The sequence below is a fragment of the Artibeus jamaicensis genome, unplaced genomic scaffold, assembly GCF_021234435.1.
Source record: "Artibeus jamaicensis isolate MK-2021 breed Jamaican fruit bat unplaced genomic scaffold, CSHL_Jam_final contig_1803, whole genome shotgun sequence".
NCBI lineage: Eukaryota > Metazoa > Chordata > Mammalia > Chiroptera > Phyllostomidae > Artibeus > Artibeus jamaicensis.
The window spans coordinates 5304956-5327498 of NW_026521356.1; the positions used below are offsets into that span (position 1 = coordinate 5304956).

The following is a 22543-nucleotide window of genomic DNA, read 5'->3' on the forward strand; positions in this document are numbered from 1 at the left end:
TGCGAACAGCAATACCAGAGTAGTGGTATCATCTGAACCCACCCAGGCATCGGTATATTTAAATAGCTCCCAAAGCAATTCTAATGTACAAACATAGTTGGGAGTCTCTAGGCAATAATGATGTGGCTAAGGCTTTCTTTTCATTCAAATTTTCCACTATATAATTTTTCAACTAAAAAATGATTAAAGATAGGCAATAACTTTCAGAAAAGAAATGCTTAAGAAGCCCCTGGTGGTGTAACAGGAGGCCCAGGTTTAGGGATCTGATGGTTGGAGAGCAGGGTGCTCTGGTTTCACAGATCATAACTGACTTCATCATGGTCTTACACAGAAAACTAGCACAACCAGAACTCAATGAATCACAACCCTTTAGTAACTAGTAGGTTGAGAGCTTTTTTCCTGCGAGTCAAAATTAGGGCCTGCCTGGAAAAACACAAAGAACATTCAGTTCACATTTAGGTTCAGTTCCCACTGACCCTGCAAAAATTTGTCACTTAGAGACTCTGGGCCTCATCAAAATATAAGGTGCTAACAGTTTTGTTAGGAAAGCCTCTATTAGCTCACGTCACGGATATGGGAAGACATCTTCAAATACAACAAAAGAGGGTCCAGCGAAGTGGTTGACAGATTAAAATGTGGAGCCAGACTACCTGGGTTCAGAGCCTGGCTCTTTATTCAGTAGTTCTGTGACCGTGAGTAAGTTAGATCAGCCTGTTTGAGACTGTGTCCCCCAGGTGTTGCTGTGAGGATCTGATGGATTAGTACACAGGAAGCACTCAGTATTATTGCACATACCAAACACTCAATAAATGTCAGTTCTATAATAAATATTATATGAAGGGCAGTAAATTTTAATGTCTCACTGTAAATTAATAAACTACTAATGTTGTACTATCAAATGATGAGCTCTGAGAAGGACAAGCTCAATAAAATGGGATGCAACACCGAAACCAGGTCTGTGTTTTCCGGTTTCATAGAAAAAAGCACAAGTGACTCGATCACGGCCTGCATCTCAGCCTCTCTCCAAGCTGTCCAGGCCTATGCAGACGAGCCAACCTGTCATTATTCTCTCTACTGCACCCTCTCTCTCTTCAGCGCCCTCTAGAAGATAAGCTCCATGAGAAGAGACACCTTCTCAGTGCTTAGAACAGTGCCTGACTAATAGATGCTCAATTAATAATTGAAGGAATGACCCATAGAAAGATGGTGTAACCCAACCTGCTCAGAAAATCATCAGAACAGACAAACCTAGGGGCATGTATGTGGAGAAGGCCGTGGGATTAGTGACCAGAAATTCTTTCAAGGTTCTTTCTAACTCTGAGATTATATGATTCCAATGGAATTAATAAGATGATCCTTTATGTATTTATCACTGCAGAATAGAAAACAAAAAAGAAAAAGAAAGAAAAAAAATCCTGGCATTCAGAGCCCCTGAATCTCCTGTTTTAAACCTTGAAATTCCACTGAGAACCACTGAGTTAAAGAGGAAGTGCCCTCCAAGGGCACTGCTTCCATATTGAGTTAGGGCCCCCAAATCAGTGGCACTGCACTGGAGTGCTGCACAAAGACAAAAACACTGCCTGAAATGGCAGGCTAACTACAGCTGGCCTGGCTTGCTTCTTGTGGCTCAGAGCTGGGAAGAGTGCCCTTCACAGAGGGGGTACCCAACACACCTCTCACCTTTAGTCAAAGTGTAGGAGGGAACAGTGTGGTACCTACTCCTACCCTACCTTCAGTGAACTGGGTTTGCAGACACCATTATCTTTGAAGGGAGTCAGGAACTCCAACCCAGCAGCAGGCTAGAAGCATCTTGTAAGGTTCTGAAAGCTTTGTCTCTTCTCTATGCCTGGTAACTGTTTTATCACCTAATTCCCCTATATCTTCAGAGGGTGCAACATAGGACAAAGTAAGTAAGATGGGGCAATTCGGAGGCCTACTGGGGAGAGAAATCTCAAAGGAACCACTGAGAGCCAGGACCTGCCACAGCAGGGACCAGTCTAGATCCAAGGGGTAGCTGGTCGCCTCCCAGGACCCTACCAGGAGCCCAGCAGCCAGGACAGAACAAGCACCTAACAGAACACATACCCACTCTGCTCTGGAGGTGGTTCAAACACAGACAACAGAGCCTTTTGCTGCTCATTGCCCTGGGACCATTTCTGCTACTCTAACCCAGAATCCACTCAGCACTCACGTGGAGGGACCATGAGGTCAGTCTTCAGGAAAATTCTTTTTTCTTTGTGGCACCAAATGTCTCTCATTTCCAAGAGTGCCACACTCTCTGGTTCTTGCAGAGCTCACAAGACAGAAATTCAATAAACCCTTGGACTTGAAAGACAATTTAAGGTTCTGGTATCAGAAATCCTCCCTTCAGGTAAAAGGACAGGGAAAGAAACCCATCCCTTCCTAGCTCAATGATTGTAAAGGAGCTGGGGCCCTTGTCTAATAAAAAGGAATTCCAAATTTTCTGTCAGCTCAGTTCTTATTCTCACACCACACCTCTGAAGGAGCCACTGCTATGATGCCTCCAAAGGCAGAGTGAATTGATGTCTGCAACGAGCTGTTATCTGAGTGGGTCAAGGGGTGGGTAGGGCACTGGTTCAAATGTTAACCTTTCTTGGCAATAGAGCCCTCTACAGCCAAGTTCAGCTTCACAATCCCTGTAAAGCATCAGCATCACTCCTCCCTTCCTGGTCAGAGCAGGCCTGAGTCAAGGGTCATGCTTTTTCCTAAGAGCTACTGGAGTTACAGAGACCAGAGTCCTCAGGAAATAGCAGGGCTGGGGGAAGAAAACAAATCTGAGATAAGCTGAAGGAGGTTCAATCTGTAGTTGAGTGAAGAATAAAGAGAGAGGTGGTAAAGCTGCCAACAAAGCCCTGGGGACAAGTGCTCTTACCTGCAAGCTTCGAATGCCAGTCCGCCACTGAGACTCAAACTACATTCTGAGTCAGACCCGCTTTCGGTGTGTTTTCCAAAGCCGTTGGTTACGCCTGCCAAGGACACACAGAGTGAGCCTGAGTACAGGAACCCCCCTTCCCCTGACCCACACTGCAGTGTGTGAGCCACCTTGGGAGGGCGCAGAGAGGACAGGTGGAGAGAATGGCTGTGCCTTCCCCACAGAAAATGGATCTTGGGTGGTAGAATCTGATAAAGGTTTGGGGGAAATGTTGGCTGAGGCACTGAACAGACACTGCATTTTCCTTCCCTTCCTCTGGTTTTACTGTAAGAAAAACATAGCACACAGCTCACTACAGTTATTGTCATCTGGCTACAAAGGGAAATACCAAGACTTCCCCACTCTGGCTGGCTCATAAGTCCTTGGATCTGCTTCTCATTTAAAGCCTCAATTATCAGGGAGTCTCCTCTGCCTCTTGGGGAGCCCACCCGCCTGGCCTCTTCAGATAAACACTCACACACCCTCTCCACCACACAGCTGGCAATAGCAAGCTTCATTCTTTTGGGATGGTGTCAGGGGAGGTTGAAGCAGGATAAGGGCTATGTCAACTACACCCTGAGATATGGAGCAGGGCTCATCAGACTTGGGGAGGGGGTACTTTTCAGCAGAGAAGCAGACAAGACCTTTCTGGGAAGGGGAGTGAGAATTTCCTGGGTTCTAGACAGAGATCTAAAATACAGGTCCCTTTTCCTCTTTAAGTTTTGACCTCTCTTTTTGTGAAGATAACATGTTCTTACTCATGGAGGATGCTATTACAGTAAGTGTGAACGAGAGGGGGTCTGTTTATAGAAGGGAGCCCTTTGGAGGCAAATTAAGACTCCCTGCTCATCTCAGGGACGTGACATTCATCTGCTGTGAAGGCTTCAACTCTTCTATCTATCTACCCAGCTCTTAACCACAACCCACAGTCCTACAAGTCTGAGAGCTGAGTCAAGAGCTCTAACTCACCCTGGCCAGAAAACTGTGAGGCAAGTCACACCTGCAAGAGCAGGTGTCTGAGCCAGGATATCCAGACTTTGACCTGGCTCTGCCTCTAACATTTTGATCTGTTTAAATCACCAAGCCAGCTGTGCCTTAGGTGCCTCATCTGCAGAGAACCAACACCTGTTTATGTGAGCTTTAACAAAGGCTGTGCAGAAGTATTCCTGAGTGCCAGGTAGCTGGACTACAGAGGACTAGATTCTAGCTGCATCCCCAAGCAGTGAGCCCTCTCAGGTTGGATGAGCCTAATGTCCAGTTTCCTAGTAGTAGGGCCTTTCATTTTTAGTGCAATGTTCTCAGTGTTGTTTGGCTGTGCCTGATATGGCTTAGAGAATGGCAATAACTCTTACCATCTACTGCCACATGCCAAATACCTTATACAAACTATTTCCAATCCTTAGAGCCCTACAAAATAGGTATCACTAGCCCCATATTAGAAATCAGGAAACAGGGTCAAAGAGTCTGTTTAATTTGCACCAGCTAATTAATTTGCTACATAGCTGGTAAGAAGATGGAATTTGAACTAAGATCTGCCTAACTGCAGGTCTCAAGCTCTTGACTGTATAGCAACATAATGCCCTAATACAGGGGAGCTGGGCCAGACAGGAAGGGAAGATATTGCTGGACAAATGTTAAGAAGAGAGAAAAGCAAAAAAAAAAAGCATGTGCTGACCACATGGCCCACAACTACCACATAAAAGGACACGATAGGTACATAAGGAGCAACAGCCCAGAGTAGGCCTTCTCCACCAAGTAAGCTAGCCTTCTGTATCCCACCAACACTCAACTACTTTGTCTGGCAGTGAAGGCCCTGCCTATTCAGGCCCATCTCACCACCCAGACTTGGCTTCTGATGCTCCAAAAGCCCTTCACCAAAGTGTCCCTTACAGGAACTCTGTCCTTCTTTCCATGCACCTGGCGCTGATCCCTTTATACTGTTCACTCCTTTTTATTCTGCCTTCATCCCTTGGGACCAGCTTAGGTATCACCTCTTCATGAAGCCTTCCCAACTCCTCCAGCTCATATTCCCTGAACATCTTCAGCAGTGCTACTTGACATACAGCCACATACTGTCCAGCACTGTGACACCTCTGCACCTCAGGAGACCACCAGCCTTCCCACTAGCCTTGAACCGTTCTGGAGCTGGAACTGATCCTGACTTATTAACACCCCTCACCAGTGATCGGCTGGTGCTAAACATGTAGTAAGGGTTTTTTAACGATTGAGACCCTATTACCTACTCTGAGACCTCATCTCCTATGACCCCCTGGCTCACACTCCTGAAGCCACCATGGTTCCCTCACTGTTCCTCAGACAGGCAGACATGTCCCACCACAAGGGCCTGGGCATCTGCTAGTCTGTCTTTGTTTATCTCTTTGGAACATTCCTCTCCCAGATACCCAAATAGCTCACACCTTCAACCCCTTTAGATCTTTAGTCCAATGTCACCTCCTCAGAAGGCCTCCCCTGGCCACCCTCTCTAATCGACCCTAGCATCCCCTCTTCTTCCCTGCTAGACTTTCCTCCATAACTTCTAATATAAGATACAATTCACTCACTTGCTTTTAGTCTATCTCCCCTCCAAGAGAGATTTTTGCCCAATACCTACAATAATGTCAGATATAAATATCTGATGAATAAATGAACTAAAATGAACATAGGACCCATTATACCGTATACAGCTTTGCATCCTCCTCAGGGAAATAGAGCTGCAGACACAAATTAGCATTCTCAAAATACTTGCTCACAGCCTATCTTCCTAGGCCACTACCCGTCATGTGCCAGACCCGACTGTGAGCTATGGAGTACTCAATGCTACTCTTGGCATCCACAGAGACCATTAGGGAGGTGGCCAATGGGGGAAGGTTCTGGCTGGTAAGGCAAAGCAGAGAAGCAGATGAGATGTAGCGAGAGAAGTCACAGGCGGGGTCACCTGTTTCTTCCTCCTGCTGGGGGGACCTTTCCCCTTCACTCTCACTACAGCTCCTGCTCCTTGGCCGCTTCCGGGAGTGCCGCTCATCCTCGATGCTGGCAGGAGAGGCGGGAGAGCCCACTGCACCATGGTCCTCACCATTCTCCAGAGCCCCATCTGGGCTCCTCTGCAGCTTAACCCCGTTCTTGGCCTTCTTGAAGAGGACTGAGGTGCGGCGGCCCACACTACTGAGTGGGGCACCGGCCGGGGTATCGGAGGCCATGAGGGACAATCTGTTGATGCCACTGTCACTGAACAGGTGTTGCAATGGCTCGTTCCCTAGCTGCAGATGTGATTTTTCCAAAAGCTCATCTTCTTCCACCTTTCTGGGTTTTAGGAATCGGCTTGGAGTTTTGCTATCATTGATTGGTTTTAGAGTGGGGGGATCTGGAGGGGATTCTTGCTCAGACAAGGAAGGTGCAGGCCCAGTGGGCTCCAGGGTTGGTGGGGGAGGCAGTTTGGAGTCATCTGTTAGAGAAAAAAAGAACCTGCTTGAACATTTTAGAAAAAGTCTGTCCCTACATGCCAGATACTGACACTTACAGCCAAGAACCAAAAAGACTGGCTATTACAAGGTCTGAGAAGCATCCCAGGTCGTTCTGAGGTAAAGAGAATGTAGGTCTCAGTTTTATTGACTCTAGTAGTCCTCAATCCTGAATGTGAATTAAGATCACCTAGTAAGTTTCTTAAAAACTTCAATGCCAATGTCCCATTCCAGACCAAGTGAAACCAAACCTCTAAAGATGGGGTATTTTCTTTAAGCTGACTAGGTGAGTATGATGAAGGGATACAGACCATTCCTCCCTGCCCGAGAGTCGGAAGTCCCCTGTTTAATCAATAATTAGGTAAGTCTCAGCTACACAGATTAGGGGTCTACAATTCTCATTAGGCTCCAGTGTTTTCCATCTTTGAATGTATTTAGTTTTATGTCACCCAAATGAAGCAAATGGGATAAGCAGAAAGAATGAGTTTACAGATACAGAAAAATGAGGCCAAGTTAAATTGGTGCATCCCAGACATGTCTATTTACCTACCACTTTGAAACTTTTAAAACTGAGACTTCTAAACCACAGCCGAGACTTCCCTAATCTGAATCCTGAGAACTTCGTTTGAAACCCTCCAGAAGCTGCTGCAGCTGGGCCACTGGCTGGGCATGACTGTGCTGCCACAGCCTGGGAGAGGGGATACAAGGGCACACTGACTCCCACATGGGGAGTCAGGAAGAATCACAATGAACACAAAGCCCTCTAGAGCCAAATATGACCTCTCACCCATGTCCCCATTCTCTTCCAACCTAAAATAAACTGGGCCATTTGCTGCACTTTGGCCCCCCCTCCCTCTGGAAATAATTCCCAACCTTTTGAACGTATGGAGGACAGGCCCTCCCCAGCCATAGGCTAAGATCCAAGGACAAGTAGAAGGGACAATTCTGTCCCCAGTGAAGTGGAAAGAAGGGGAAATAGCTCAGATTTCAAGCTCGAGTCTCTGAGAATTACTTCATCAGATGTGTTTTTTAATTTGGACTTTCTGCTTGGAATGAGCCTATAGACTTGGCTAGCTAAGGTCAAAGCCATGAAGTAGTTTGAGAGCCCAGACTATCTTTAGAGTCTCTCTTTTCTATCCCCTCGCACCACAACCAGAGCTGCTCTAAAAGCTTCTCTATATAATGGTATAAGGTGAGTTGATTTCTAACTGGTATGTGCAATATGACCATATCAGGTGCAAAATACAGAAATACTTCTTTACTGTTTAATAACAGCTGCTGGGCCCCAGCATCTGAAACTCCCTGACCTGCCTGCCCACAACCCAGCAACAAAATATCCACATCAGTGGCCACCAGGAGTACACTCCAATACAACAGTCAACACCTACTCTGACTGATAAACTGGTCTCTACTGATTGTTAAATGTTTTGAATATCATCCCTGGGTATACATAGAAGTGTGTGTGACCCCTCTGAGGGCTTCTGCTTGCCCACAAAGGTTAGACCTAAACTCAAGGAAAGATGCTTCTATTACGGGATTTCAGCTTAATTCTTGCTCCCTTACACTGCCCTCTAGCACCCTGCCTGCCCATGCCTGTCTCTCACCTCTGTCCCCATCATCTTCTGGCTCCTCCTGCAGGGCCTGCTCCAGCACAGCCGCATCTCCCTGAAGCCCTGCTGGCAGCTCTCCATTGGACACAGTCTTGTTCACTGAAGGTGGCTGTGCGAGCTTTTGCCGAAGAGCATTGATCTCCCGGCGCAGCATGCGGACGCGGCGGGTCCGTGCCCCACTGGACCTCATGGCACTCACCAGGTCCAGTTTCTCCAGCAGCTCCTTCAGCTGCACCTCTGGAGACAAATGGGCCCGGTTCTCTGGGATGAGGATGTTGTCCACTGCCAGGGAGAAGGAAGGACAGAAGGGACTGAAGGACCTGCTCAGCCCAGGGTAAGGGGAAAGGGCTGAACCCTTCAGATGAAAAATATTCTGGAATGCCTGAGCCAGTGGCTTCCACCAACATCACTCCAGGGCCTTGGCCTTGGCACCACCACTGCCTGCAGGGCAGCCACAGGGACAAAATCAGAATCTGGAAAACATGTGCAGGAAGCAGTCCACAGTCACAATTATGGGCTCCATGGAGAATGCACAAGGCAGTCTGGCAATCCCCTGGCCTCAGTGACTGTTTGGCTGCTGCTATCAAGGAGAGCGCAAGGGCAGGCAGAGAGTGGGGCTCAGAGGCAATTCCATTTTCTAGTCCTCTACCTGCACTCTTCCAGATGACTAAGGCACACAGCGGCATTGCACTTCCCTCCCCCATGGCTCCAATGCCATACAGAAGGGGCCAGGAGAGGAAGACCCCAGTTGAAACTCTACCTTTTCAAGCAGACAGCTAGTACCTGATCTCCCTTCTCTACCATTCAAGAAGTACTCAGTGAATTAGTTAAACTTTAAATCCTTGGAACTGTCCCAGCCACAAGCAGTTGTATTCCAGTCTGTGCCTACCCCAAGCTTTGCTCCTAGAATCTACCCTATGGCCCCAAGACCCACCCTGATTCCTGGCTCTCTGGGCTCTGTCCTTGTGCCTCTTCTTAGCCCCTCTCCTCTCCACCCATCCAGGCTTCTCACCATCTTCCCAGGAGAAGCGGTAAAAGTCCTCCAATTTGGGTGACTCGGGCAGGTGGGTGCCCCTCTCGGGGTCATAGCCGATGTTCTCTGCCTGCCGCCGGGCATGCCGCAGGATGGCCCCTCCCAGGTCCCGCAGGCGGACAGCTGCTCGGTGGAAAATTGTGTCTTTAGCATTATACTTCATGCAGTTGGTAACTATAAGGTTAAAGTCCTCCTCAAACTCCTCCAAGGTGCAGTACAGATGGGACTCCAGCTTCCGCCTCATAGTAGAAAAATCCATTGGCTTGGATATGAATTCCAGGTAATCTGGAACCTAAACATATAAAACCTGTACATTTACAACAACCATTTACTAGCCAAACAGATGCACCCTTCACAGGCACTTGTGTCTCCCCGTTTTGTGGTTTGGCCGTTCTGGGCTGACTCAGAGCCCCAGAGCCCTAACCCACCCTGGCCTTCTGACCCCTGCCATGGGCAATCTACTAGCCTTACCAGACCCCCCCAGGTTTTGTATGCTCTGTCCCCCAATGCCTTCCTGGCCTACTCAGACCCTGTTGCCAGTTCACAAGTGGCTCACTACTCAGGAAGTAGGGTAGGGGGAACTTGCCTCACTCAGGTTGACAGGTTCAGCAAAGATGTGTGCGGGGTCCTTCTCCTGTAGCAAGTCCAGTGTTGTCCTCAGCAGGACATTGAATGGCATCAGCTCTAGCTCCATGGCAGCCTGCTGGACCTTAATCTGTGGGGAGGCGGGGAGAAATCAGACACAACCCCTCCCCGCATGCTGCCACAAAGACGCACTGAACTCTTTCTTGACAACTTCACTTTCTGTGTAACAAATTTTACTAAAAATTTTTATAATAAACTTTCACATGCTATTATTAAGCTGACCAGTTTATAAGGAATTAGCACTTAACTTACAGCCTAGAAATAAAGAAACTAACAACTACCACTATGTGGATGTTTCCTATTTATCAAGCGCCACACCAAAACTTAGAGTAACAATAATTATACAGTTGACAGTTGAATAGCACAGGTTTGAACTGAGCAAGTCCATCCATACATTGATTTTTTTCAATAAATACTGTAAATGTCTTTTATCTTCCTTATGATTTTAACATTTCCTTTTCTCCAGCTTACTTAATCATAAGAATACAGCACATAATACATATAATATACAAAATCTGTCAATCAACTATTTATATTAGCAGTAAGCTTCTGGTCAACAGTTAAGAAATTAGTAGTTAAATCTTTCAGGAGTCAAAAATTGTTTGTGGATTTTAAATTAAGTAGGGGGCCAGAGCCACTAACTCCCACAATTTTCAAGAGTCAACTATAAGAATAATGAATACTTTTATAGTCCTTTCTAAGTGCCAAGTTTTAAGTAACATAAGTGAGTATATGAGTTAGGTACAGATGAGATATTTTACAAAGAGGAAACTGAGGCACAGAGAAACTGACTGGCCCAAGGTCACAAAGCTAATAAGGAACAGAGCTGGGGTTCATCCCAGGCAGCCTGGTTCCACAGTGGGTGCCTCTGATGGCTATGCCACACTGCCCCTCTATTTATATTCATTATCAGAATAACCCCGAAAGAGAACCTGATTATCCCCATTTTATAAATCTGAAAACAAAGGTTTGGGAAGAATATGATGAGTCCCCACTAACCCAAGGTCACCTGGCTAGAAAAGAACAGAGACAAGATTTGAATCCACATCTGCAGGAGTTTGAACTCTCCCAAGGAGCACAGTGATGACATAAAATGTGCCTCGGGCCCAAACTCCCACCTACCGTGCTAAGATATTGATCCCACTGGCCTTTGAAAGGTCTGGGTTGGCCTGGAGTGACCAGGGCCTCCAAACTTACCCCTCAAGCAGCAAGCAGCCTCACGTATTTACAGTAGTATGCTGGGAAATGTTATTTTCTATGTGTGCCTATCGTGCAAAGGTTGGGAAGCCATAGATCAGACTATGAAAAGTCCTGCCTCTTGGCTGTATCAAAAGAGGCCTGCTTGCTTCCTTTTCCCTTTCATTTCTGTGAACCAGAGGCAGGAAGAAAAGCCCAGCTGCAGAACCAGGTCTGGAATGGCAGACAGTTTGATTGCCTGCCTCAGAAGAAGGTCCTGAGATGTCCTCTGTGGCCATCGACCCTAGGTATGGCAAGAGCTGCCCAGTCTCAGAGGTGGAAACTCAGGCCTTGTGCTGGGGCTGAACAGTGTAGTGGGAGTTTGGAGAAAGAGAGAAAGAACATCGTTAACCCAGGCCTATGAAGCATGCAAGTAATAGCTACTAGTCCTGGACCAGAGAAAAGAGCTTGGACTTATCATTCATTCAATAGTATTCACTCTCTGCCATGCGCAGAGCACTGCAGGAGATACTTCAGGGATGCAAAGAGTATCAATAATGATGATGATGGCAGCTGACACTACGGCCCCTAATGTATGCTAGGCACTTTTCTATGCTTTTTAAATATGTAAGTCATCTAATCCTCACAACAACCTTATGAGGTAGGTTCTATCATTACTTTCATTTCACAATTGAGGGAACTGAGGTGTAAGATTTAGTAACTTACTCAATGTCACCCAAGTAGTAAGTGGCAGAGTCAGGATTTAAACCCAGGCAGTCTGGTACCATAGATCATGTTCTTAACTACCTACCTCAACATCCCCCATACCTAGAGGCTTAGAATACCCTTGAACAGAGGTTGGAAAATTTAAATGATCAAGACCATAAGTGTTTAAGGGCCTAGTGAGTACCCTCAGAAGCTCCCAGGTTAGAAATGATGTCTGTCAGAAAGGACTCAGAAGCTTTTCAAAATACTTAAGGCCAGGCTCCCCTTGAGAGTCCGGGTAAGAAACTCTAGGGATTGGCCCAGGTATATATTAAACTTGTGCTTAAGGTCACCAGAAGCTGAACCCCCAATGAGAAGCTATCAGCAGCACAACAGAGCAGGCAGGTCTCAAAGCAAGAAGGGCAGAAAGTTTACACCATGCAGGGGCCCCAGGTGTCCTGGTAACGCACTGACAGCGGGAGAAAAAGTTATTGAACAAGAGTCAAGGGGCTCAGCACTCCTCCTCACCTGCTCCCGCTTGAGCTTCTCTCTCTTCCGAATCAGCTCAATCAGCAGCCGGGCCCGCTCCAAGTCATGCCGGAGCTTCTGCCAGTATTTCAGCTCTTCCTTCACTGCACTCGTTTTCTCATCCTGCTCTCGCTGCAGGAGGGAGGAGAAAGGAAGGAGGAGCTAGAGGCCTTCTTTCTTACTCAAAGTCCTCTCCCAATTCAAACCTCATGGGGCCTTCGCGAGTAAGAGCCCCAACCCCTTCCTTGAACCGTGGGCCTCAAAAGCCCCCCCACCCCCTCTCCACCCCATGCCTTCCTCCTGTGTCCTTCCCTGACCTTATAACAATGTTTCTTCACTGAAGCACAGTAATTATTGGGGTGAGATCTGGGACTGTTTCACCTATTTTTGGGGACACCAGAGAGCAGCTGTGCCCCTCAAGACTAGAAAGAATCTCAGGGTGGAAAGAATTTCACCCTAAACTCTAGGGCCTAGAGCTTTGACTTTGGGCTAGAAAACAAAGTGTTCTCACTATAAACTTATACTAACTGACTTTAGAACTCTACCACCACCACCAAATACATGATTCCAGACCTAGAAGAAGTTATAGTATAATAGGGGGAAGGAAGAGGCTCAGGATTTACACACAGAGGCACAGTAACAACAAGACTACAAAAATTGATCAGATAGAGTAAATATAAAATGCTGAGAGAATATAAAATCAAGAGGGTCTGAGTGGGTTGAGACTAGGTCAGGGAAGGCTCCCCGGGGGAGGCGATCTTTCTAGGTTTTCACCTAGTGATGGACATGGATGAGTAAAGCAGTAAGAAAGGCCTCTTTTGGAACTGAAGGAAACACAGGGCAAAAGTATGTAGGGAGAATCAGTGATTCTTTACTTGATGAGAAAAAAATGGGCTGGCCAGAGCAGAAGAACTGGCAAAAGGACACAAGCCAAGGAAGACCCAGGATCCAGTTAACAAGAAGTGTCAAACGCCAGGAAAGATGGCCTGAAGCCTGGACATGGCCGCCTGGAGAGAAAAAATATATTCTGGAAGAGGAAGTGACAGGATGGAAAATGACGTGTAAGTCACTACCAGTTGTAGAGCAAAGAATTAGAGACTGGTGACCACCTAGAAAGCTATTGCCGAAACTGATACACAAGGTACATGGATGAGCAGTGTAGCAGGAGAATGGAGACAAAGGGCCATATACAGATAAATTTCCCAAATAGTTGAGGGGATGATTAAATGTGGGTCGTTATAGAGGGAAAGGTCAGGAGTGACTATAAGGTAAGGAACATCTGAGGTCAGGAGGATGGTTTCATGACAACAATGAGGAAATACATTTACTAACAGGAAGATAATGAAATCAGTTTCCAATACCTGAGTTACAGGAAATAACATCTACATGGACATCTATGGTTCCTGTGCCCTAGAGGGGCTGAGGGCAGAAAACAAGGCTGAGGGCAGAAAACAAGGGTGAGGACAAGACGAGAAACCTGGAGCGACTGCCACAGTCATTTACAACTATGTGCACAGACAAGTTCTCCAAGCTGAGCCCCTGGAAATGTTACCATTAAGGAGTAAGAAGTGGGATGGGCACAGGGATGGATGCAGTCTGTGGCATAGAGGAGGGGGGAAATGGTGTCACAGAGAACAACTAAGGCAGGTTTCAAATGTGGCCTAACAGTCACTAAAGTGAGAATCTGAGAAAAGACTTGCTGGGCTGGGAGGAGGTCACTGATGTTTCAGGGGAGTATGTGGATCATTTTGAGGAGGGATCGGATATAAACGTGCACCTCAGGACTCTAGTTACAAAAGGCAAAAGTGAAATCAGACAGACTGCAGAGGGCACCACAGTCAAGTGAAGGACTGCTTCAACTCTGGAGTAGCAGTGTGGGAATATTTAAAGGCAGAAGTAATGGAGCAAGTGAAGAGGGAGAGAGAACTAAGTGTTAAAAAAGTTTCTCAGGAGACCTCTATGCTTGCAGAAAACACTAAATATATAACAACTCCAGTTGCTAGTGGCTAAAAGGCCATGACCATTGGGCAGGCTATGCACTACAGTTTAGATGGTAAATTTGTGTATTTTCTATGAAACGTTTTTTGGGCAGATGGCAGTATAGTGTCTTGAGGAAAGTGCACCTTTTCCTAATTCACGCCATGTGACTGCCTGGCTCTCGTTTATCCTAATTCTTCCTTTCTGCCACATCTAAAGGGTTTTCTCCACATATGCAGAAAGTTGGGCTTGCTCTCCACTATCCCCTAGAATTTGCTCCAAAGTCAAACCTCTCCCATCCAGAAGGAGGTGCTGTCTGGTCTGAAGAGCTCTATAGTGCTGGAGTTTGTTTTAGGGAGAGACCACCTAGAGGGGTGATCACATAAAGGCAAAGGATACACAGAGGGTGGGGGTAGGGGGATCCCCAGCCATCATTACTTCTTCTCCACTCTCCACCTTCTTTACCCCTCCACCTCCAAATCACCATGTCACCTACCTGTTCAGCGTTTCTTTGGGACTGCAGGTGGGAGTGCAAGCGCCGGATGAGGGGGACACCATTCCGTGCCTGCCGCTTCAACAGCCAATAGTTGTGAAGCCGCTGCATAAACTGGGTTTTCCTCTGAAAGGAGAGACCACTACAGATCTTGTTCAACCTTGAGTAGAGGCACAGGGAAGTGAAATTCAGGATCAGTTGGTAGCGCAGATTATAGCCTCCTCTCCAGACCCTACTTCAGTTCTGAAGCTTATAAAGAAAGACAGAATAAAGTGGCCAAATGCCTCACCTCAGAGAAAGGCTTGAAAAAGACAGCCAAGTTAAGTAGCTCAGATTCACCTGATTTTCCACCTCCTGCACTGCAGTCCTAAACCTCCAAAAGCACCCTTTACCAGAAACCCTGTTTCCTGTAGTCCTGAACTCCTGAGAAACAGGCCTGTAGCCCAATAACCCTAGCCTTCTCTTGATAAAGGTAGCAAAGAGAACAGGAACTTGAGTAAGCTATGGGCAATGTGATCACTATTTCCTGTGGCTGTGGATCCCGCCAGATGAAGGAGTTTGTCCATGGCCAAGCTAGAAGGAAAACCAGTAGGAATTTTCCTACTAGAAGGAGAAGGAAAACTAGAAGGAGAAGTAGGCTACTCCTTCCTGAGCCCAAATGCAACCCCTTGGAGTTGTCTGACCTGTTTTTTCATTAAAAACCTCAGCAGCCTAAAAATGTCTAATTTTTAACCAAACTGTATATTTATATGGATCTAAAGATATAAGAGGATGGAAAATCTGAAAACTTAAACTACCCTAAAAGAGAAGTCTTAAGTTCAGAGTTTAAGCCAGCAACAAGTGGAGGGAAGGGAAAGGGGCAGAAAGAGACTTCACAAAAGCCTACAATCTCTATTCTAATGCTCATACTGAAAGACGGGTAACATTATTCCCATGTTACAAAAGATGGAAAGGCAGCTTAGGAACAGAGACTGAATAAATGTCAAAGTTTCTAATGCAGCTAATAAGATGACTGGAGCTAGGGTGGGATCTGAATCCACAATCTCTTTGCTATACCATGCTGTGTTCCATAATTGGTTATCCACCAGGTAAGTAAGGTCTCAGAGCTCCTGTGGTGTTTCCACTGCTTTGTCTTCAACCTACTCCACTGAAAGGAAGATAAGCATGGCTAAACAAGAAGGCAAGACCTAAGAAGGATGGGCATATTGGACTTGGTATCATTCACCTGGGCCTTGCACCTTTCCAGGGTCAGACATTCCTGCCCCAAAGCCAAGCTTACAAAATCAGGGCCTAGGTTTTCCCCCAAAGAACAGATCCCCCACCAACACCCATGCCAAGCACACCTGCCCAGATGCAGGCAGCCCCCTCCCTCTACAACCTCTTGGCTCTGGAGGGTCCCAACAGCATTTGTGCAGACAGGAAAAAGAATAACAATAATAAAATAGCAGCAGCAGCAGCCACCATTTATTGAGTGCTTACTATTTGCCAGGCACTGTGCTAAGTGCTTTACTTGTATTATTTATTTCTCACAACAACTCTATGAAGTAGGTTCATTTACAAATAAATATCCTAGGGCTTAAAGAAGTAACTTGCCAAAGGTCACACAGGTAGGTAGTGATAGAAACAGCATTCAAATGTAGGTCTTTCTGGTTCTTAGCCAGCCTGCAAGAAATATCTATGAGAGCAGACACAACAAAGTCTGGTCCCAGGACATAACCACCCTATGGAAGGGGACTAAGCATTCACCCACTCATGTGAAGGAAGAGGGTAGCCTGGAACAGTTCTGTGACTAGAAGATATATTTCTAGTCGATGGAATTATAACTCAAGCCATGGCTTGCAACAAGAGCCTCTTTCCCCTAACCTTTCGCACTCTTGTGTCTTCTTCCGAATTGACAAGTTTGGTTGCGTATTTTACTCACAGAACTCATTCTCACTACTCTCTAGTACTCCTTTCTCCCAATTCTTCTCATCAAATGAGACAGACAGCAACTACAGAACCTACAGCATCACGAGCTCCATTCCAGCTTATGGTCTAGAGTCTGCCACTGTCCACCTGGTTCCAGCCCTTAGAACAGGACTTGGCATATAGTAAGTGCTCAATAAATATCTCATTGAATAAATAAAGGAGTGAACAACTTTACCTCCTGTGGCCCACGGTTTCTTCATCTGGGGGTGTGGGAGAAGGTGCAAGGACTACATTAGATAAATTATCTCCAAGGTTCCTTCCTGCTCTAACACTGTATACTTTTTCATGAATATCACCCTTGAGATGAGCCTCTGCTAGAAAATCTCCCATCCCTCCAACAGCTCCAGCTACCTCTCTGATAGTTTAACAAGGACATTGGTCTCTCCACACTCAGTGGGCTTAGGTACACAGCTGAACTGAGAGATCCTAAATCCAAAAGCTTCTCAAGAGGAGCTCCCCATATTACCCCCACCCCTCCCATAAAATCCCCATCATTCCCAGGACCGAGCTTTCTGCACAGCAGAAATCCACATTGACCCAGTCAACTGGAAGTAGTTGTATCACTTCCAGTTGTGGAAACGTGGGGAGGGTTTTAAGTGTCCCAAAAAACAGGCAATGAAGGAGGGAATTCAACTGACATTTACAAAGACCACAGATGCTAAGCATCTAGAAACACCTGGGACAGTCCTAATAATGAATTATCCTGTCCAAAGTGCCACCTGTGCCCCTCCTTGTTGAAAAATACTGCCTTAGATATCCCGTCACCTGAGATCCTTAGCAACTTGAGTGTTTGTCTCATCCTCAACCAAAGGATATACACTGTTTTGAGGACATAATCAAAACTACCAACCAGACTAGGCAATCCCAGAGTCCAAAGGAGAAATTTGAGGGCATAGAAGAGAACAGACGTTCACCAACAGTGCTTGGGGAAAGGAGGCCTGGCTCAGGGCCAACACCAGCCCAAGAAGAAACCATGAGTCTCTAGGGTGCCCTCCTGGGCAGGCTCACCTATAAGAGGGTATCTGTGGGACGGTGACCAATGGGACAGTGGAGGGCGTGTCTCGACCCACTTCTTCTGGCTCTTTCTTGATCTTTTGCTTCAAAGTCATCTTGTTCTTCTTGGGCACTCCCTTAACAGGGCCACCTATTCCCCCCTGGCCTTCATCTTCCTCCTCTTCTTCCACCTCTTCCTTCTCTTCCTCCTCCCCACAGCCTTCCTTCGGCCCTTCCTCATCTCCAGCCTCACTGAGGCTTTCAGGGGAGTCACCCTTCCTTCTAGCAGTAGCAGCACCTGGTGGTGAGTGGGCCTCACAGTAGGCAGTCTTGCGCACTGTGAAGATGGTGCCATTGAGGCTAGTCTCGCGCATGGGCTCAATCTTCATGAAAAGCCCAGCCCGCTGTGCACATGTCACATGGAAGGCTGTGTAGCAGTTCATCTTATGGCACTGGATGGCTGCACCCAGCCCCTTCTGCTTGCAGATATAGCAGGTCAGTTTCCAGCGGGCAGGTGGAATGTTGTCAATGCCCTCAATGGGCTCCAGGAACACGGTATTAGCGAAACAGACTTCAGGGATCCAGATGGCACACACCACATGGGCCCAGTGCCCATCGCTGGTCTGTTTGAAGGCGCCACCTTTATTGGGGCAGAGGACGCAATCCACAGGCCGGGAGGGAGACTGCAAGCAGCAACGGCATAGCCACTGACCCTCAGGGATGTAGGGGACGCCATAGCACTCCTGGTGTACAGCCAGGTTGCAGATGTCACAGAAAAGAATGACATTGCTGTTGTGGCATTCATCATCCAGGCACACACAACAGAAGGCATCTTCATCAATGAGTGACTGTTGGGCCCCACTGCTACGACTCTCCAAGTATGACTCTTTCTCAAGCCGGTCTACCAGCAGCTCAAAGGTATCTGCTGACACTAAACTGTGGCCATCTACTCGCCGCTTCTCATTCACCATGTCCAACCAGGCAAAGTCCTCCTCATCCATGTCATACTCTACCTCTGCATCCAGGTCTTCAGGTGGTTTCTCAATGTAGCGGTAGTAGGCAGCAGGCAATGGAGGTGCTTCTGGCTGACTGCCTGAGTCCACCAAGCGGAAGCTGGGCTGTGGGAGGTGGAAGGAAGTGCCGGGTGCATGCTTGGAACAGGACTCCTTCTTCTTGCCCTTGGATGAGGGTTTTTTGGACTTGCCAGGGAACTGAGGCTGCTCGCTATTTTCCTTGTTACTATTACATTCAGTGATATCCTGGGCAGTCAGTTCATCCTCAGTGATGATCTTGAGTGGATCATAGATGCTGATACGATGCAGCCGTCCATCAATGTCCACCTCAACAATCCGCTGGGCCTGGGCATATGTCAGGGTCTCCCGGGTAGGTGAGCACTTGAGACTGTAGGGGGATGGGGAACGCCGGCCCTCGGCATTCTGCCGTGACTTCTGGTGAGGCTTCCTCATGGCACCTGGGAAACAAGGGAACAGGCCTAAGGAGAGAAGGCCAAGAGACATTGAAGTGGATACACTTATTCACCCTTCCATCTGATCAAGTGGCCAACCAACAAATAGGACTGGATGTTCCCTCTCCCCAAACATTCTGCCCCCAAGATGTCCCCATGGCTTGCTCCTTTGCCTCCTTCAAGTCTTTTCACAAACACCACTTCTCAGTGAGACCTTCCCTGACCACTTTATCTAAAACTGAAAATCCCTTTTCCCTACCAGCAATCTATTATCCTGCTTTATTTTTCACTATAACACTTACCACCTTTTACTGTGCTATGGAATTCATCTCTTTATCATGTATGTCTGCTTCCTTCTACTAGAATGTAAGCTCCATGAGGGGAAAGATTTGTACCTGTCTTGTTCACATATCCCCAGCACCTGGAATGGAGCCTGGCTCCCATAAGTACTATAATATTTATTGTATAAGTATTTCTCCTCTCATTCAACTAATACTTATTGAGTGTATTAGTTAAATGAAAGGAGAAATAAAACATGCATGATCCCTGCCCTCTAGTTATATCTGATTAAAGGGACAGACAAGTAAACAGATCAGAATGATGCAAACATAAGGCTGTGGGACAGCTAACTATGGAAAAGGAGGGGTGGTTAAGACTTCAGAAAAGAAAACAAGAACAGTATCCATTTTTAAGCTCTGGACATGCACAGTGGTCCCATCAAAGGATCATAAATTCACAGGTCTGGAGTCTTCTTCCAAACCATCTCACCATGATCAGAAACCCTATCCCGCTGAACATGCCCAGGGCTGAAGGGGTGAAGGCACACAAAACACCTATCTCATGCAGTCTAAGGATTTCAAACTATAGTATTCAGGGTTTTATCTGCAAAAAGCAGCATTCAGGATGCACTGTCTAGTATATCTCAAAGCAAAAGCTCTGGAAGTGGCCCCAAGTGGAACTGAAGATGTAAGCTGACCTATCTGAGGACCTCATTATTAAGGCCAAGGTGATTGGGGCAATACCTGTGGTAAACTCTCAATGCATTCTATTTCAAAAAGCCTCTCTCAAAATACTTATATCTCGTCTAGTCTTGTGCAGCAAAGAGTAAGCCCTGAAGTTTTCTACCTCATTCTCTAGATGGATGGAACTATGACAAGCTCAAAGGACCTGTGGTAAGCAGTCACTTAGGCCATCACTACCAGGAAAGATCTCTGGGGATATGTTGCCCTGAGGTGTGGGTAGAGATTTGAAAGAGTATGAACAAGAAGAGGATTTCAAGGAGAAAAAGTTTGACACCTTGGCTGAAAAACCTACCACCTCTATCTATAAAATGGAGATGATGGCAATGATGATTAGCACACTTTTACAAGCTATAAAGCCCTTCACTTTTAATATTTCTCACAAATAGTTTGGGAGGCAGACTAGATATTATCACCTCCATTTTACAGATGAATAAAGTTCATCTGTAAAGTTCAGAAAGGTGTCACTAAACCCAAGTGATAAAGCTCCAATTCAAACCTAGACCTTTGACCTACTCAGCTCATCTTATTAAGAGGAAAGAACACCACAGAGATGCCCTGGTCTAACAAAAAAGAGACTCTGAGGCAATCTAGGTTTTATTCTTGGCCCTAAATGACCTGAAGAGTCACTTAATCTCTCTGTGCCTCTATACTCCCATCAGTAAAATGAACTCAATAAAATCTACCTCTTAAAGATCGCTATTTGTCAGTAAAGTATGATTAAGATCATTTAAAAGGTCTTCCAATCCAGAAGTGTGACTGAAACAATCAAAAAACAAAGTGGCCAAGAAACCGTGCCAGACAGGAACACATCCTATTTGGAGCCAAAGGAAACAATCATCACAGCAATTCTGTCCAGGTTCCGCAGGCCCTTATAAAGGCCAACTCCTTGAAGGTGGCCTGTGCCAAAAATTGCTTTATTATCTTCTCCCCCTCAAGCGTATGGCGACCTTTACACAGGCGTGAAAATTTACCTCAATACTAGCATGAAATAGTTTAGAGAGGCTGTGGCCCCTTTGTTAATGCAACTCTATCCTTCGTCCCTCCCTGAGACCCTCCCTGGCAGCTCAGGTATCTCTCCACCAAACAGCAAGTAGCGAGGGAGACCTCTTCGGTCCCACCCAAGCCTCTAGACACTCACTAGTGGTCCAACTCCAGAGGGAAAAGGGCGGCTGAGGAAGATGAAATGAGTTCACCCACAAGCAGCTTACAGTCTATTTTTTGGCGGGAGTTTCTCATCCCACACAACCCTTCCCGCATACGCACCTCCCAATAACCCTAACACACCCAGAGGTGTACGCCACATCCCCTGAGACCTCGCTGACCATACCACCCAGGACCCCAAAGAACGAAGCGTTTCTGCAATTAATCTGTACCCCTGCGTCCCACAAGAGATACTCATGAGACGAGGACCGCAGCCAAGCCTCTCGCCCCTTTAAAGGGGCACCATTTCCAGAAGAATCTTGACCCTTCAGAGGGGCAAGGAGGCAAATACCTCCACCTCACCGGGGAAGGGGCGAGCGCGCCAGACCGACTGACTCGAAGCCCGACCCTCGGACAGAAATCTAGCACCAGCGAACCAGCGGGGCATAGGAGCGCGCGCCCATTGGTCGCCTCACCTGCCCGTTAAAAAAACCCGGAGGGCTAAGGGACACTCAGGGGGTGGAACTCTCCTCAGGCATGACCAATTGGAGAGCGTGGCGGGGGCGGGGCTCGGCGACGGAGCTTCCAGAGCCAGGGGGGAAAACAAGATGGCGGCTGCAGGAGGGGGTCCTCGCTTTTCTGCTTCCCCCCCCTCACCCGCCTTCCTCTTCCCCGCCGCCGCCCGCGCTCCGGGATAGGGCTTTCGCACTGCCCTCGCCCCGCTCGGAAAGCCCCCCGCTTCCCTCCCCAGCCCGCGCAGTCACTGGTCCCGTAGGCCCCGCTACCCCCGCCCCCGCTCTGTCCAGCCCCGCAGACGCCCCCATTACCTCAGCCGCCCGCCCGGCCCCAACGTTCGGGGGACCCTGGGCGCGGACAGGCCGGCCGTCAAGCTGGTCGGCGCGGCCCGGGGAGCGGAGCACGGCCTCCCGCGCTGGCCTCCGCGGCCACAGTCGTGCCCCCTCCCGGCCCGCGCTGGGCCCCAGCCCGGCCGCCACCACCGTTCCCGGGGGAGGAGGGGGAATGGAGCCGCCGCCGCCGCCGCCGCCGCTACCGCCACGGAGCCCGGCCGAAGGGAGGGAGGGATCAGCCCCCAGGCAGGATCCGCCCCTCCGGCCTCCCCCCGCCACCTCCACCCCTTCTCTCGCTCCCTCCCTGGCTCCGCGGGCTCTCCGGCGGAACGGGAGCGAGAGCGCGAAAGAGGGGGAAACGGGAAAATATCCCCCCGCCCGTGTCGGGCGCAGCGGCGCTGAGGAGCGCGGAGCCGCCGCCGCCACGGGCACCGTCCCCTGCTCGGCCTCACGGTGGCGATGCGGACGCGGCAGGGGCGCGGAGCAGAAACGGGGTCTACGCCCGCTGCAGCCCCGGGTCACTCAGGCCCAGCCCGGCGTCGGCGAGCCA

At 47.9% G+C, this 22543-nt stretch overlaps 1 protein-coding gene across 3 annotated transcripts in view; it reads right to left on the reverse strand.

The window, feature by feature from the left end:
• The window catches only part of BRPF3 (bromodomain and PHD finger containing 3), a 33959-nt gene extending 11706 nt beyond the window's left edge, over window positions 1-22253 (reverse strand). Inside the window, exons 1-9 of one of the 3 annotated variants that reach the window (XM_037146236.2) lie at window positions 21973-22251; window positions 17534-18989; window positions 14561-14717; window positions 12088-12219; window positions 9620-9748; window positions 9013-9325; window positions 7995-8282; window positions 5868-6374; window positions 2894-2987 (exon numbers count right to left, since the gene is read on the reverse strand). In XM_037146236.2, the coding sequence (XP_037002131.2) occupies window positions 2894-2987; window positions 5868-6374; window positions 7995-8282; window positions 9013-9325; window positions 9620-9748; window positions 12088-12219; window positions 14561-14717; window positions 17534-18984 (3071 nt within the window). In that variant the 5' untranslated portion in view covers window positions 18985-18989; window positions 21973-22251. Of the gene's footprint in view, window positions 1-2893; window positions 2988-5867; window positions 6375-7994; window positions 8283-9012; window positions 9326-9619; window positions 9749-12087; window positions 12220-14560; window positions 14718-17533; window positions 19011-21972 lie in introns of all 3 variants that reach the window. The other 2 variants (XM_037146235.2, XM_037146237.2) reach the window with 2 other exon arrangements.
• Window positions 22254-22543: the final 290 nt, after the last annotated feature.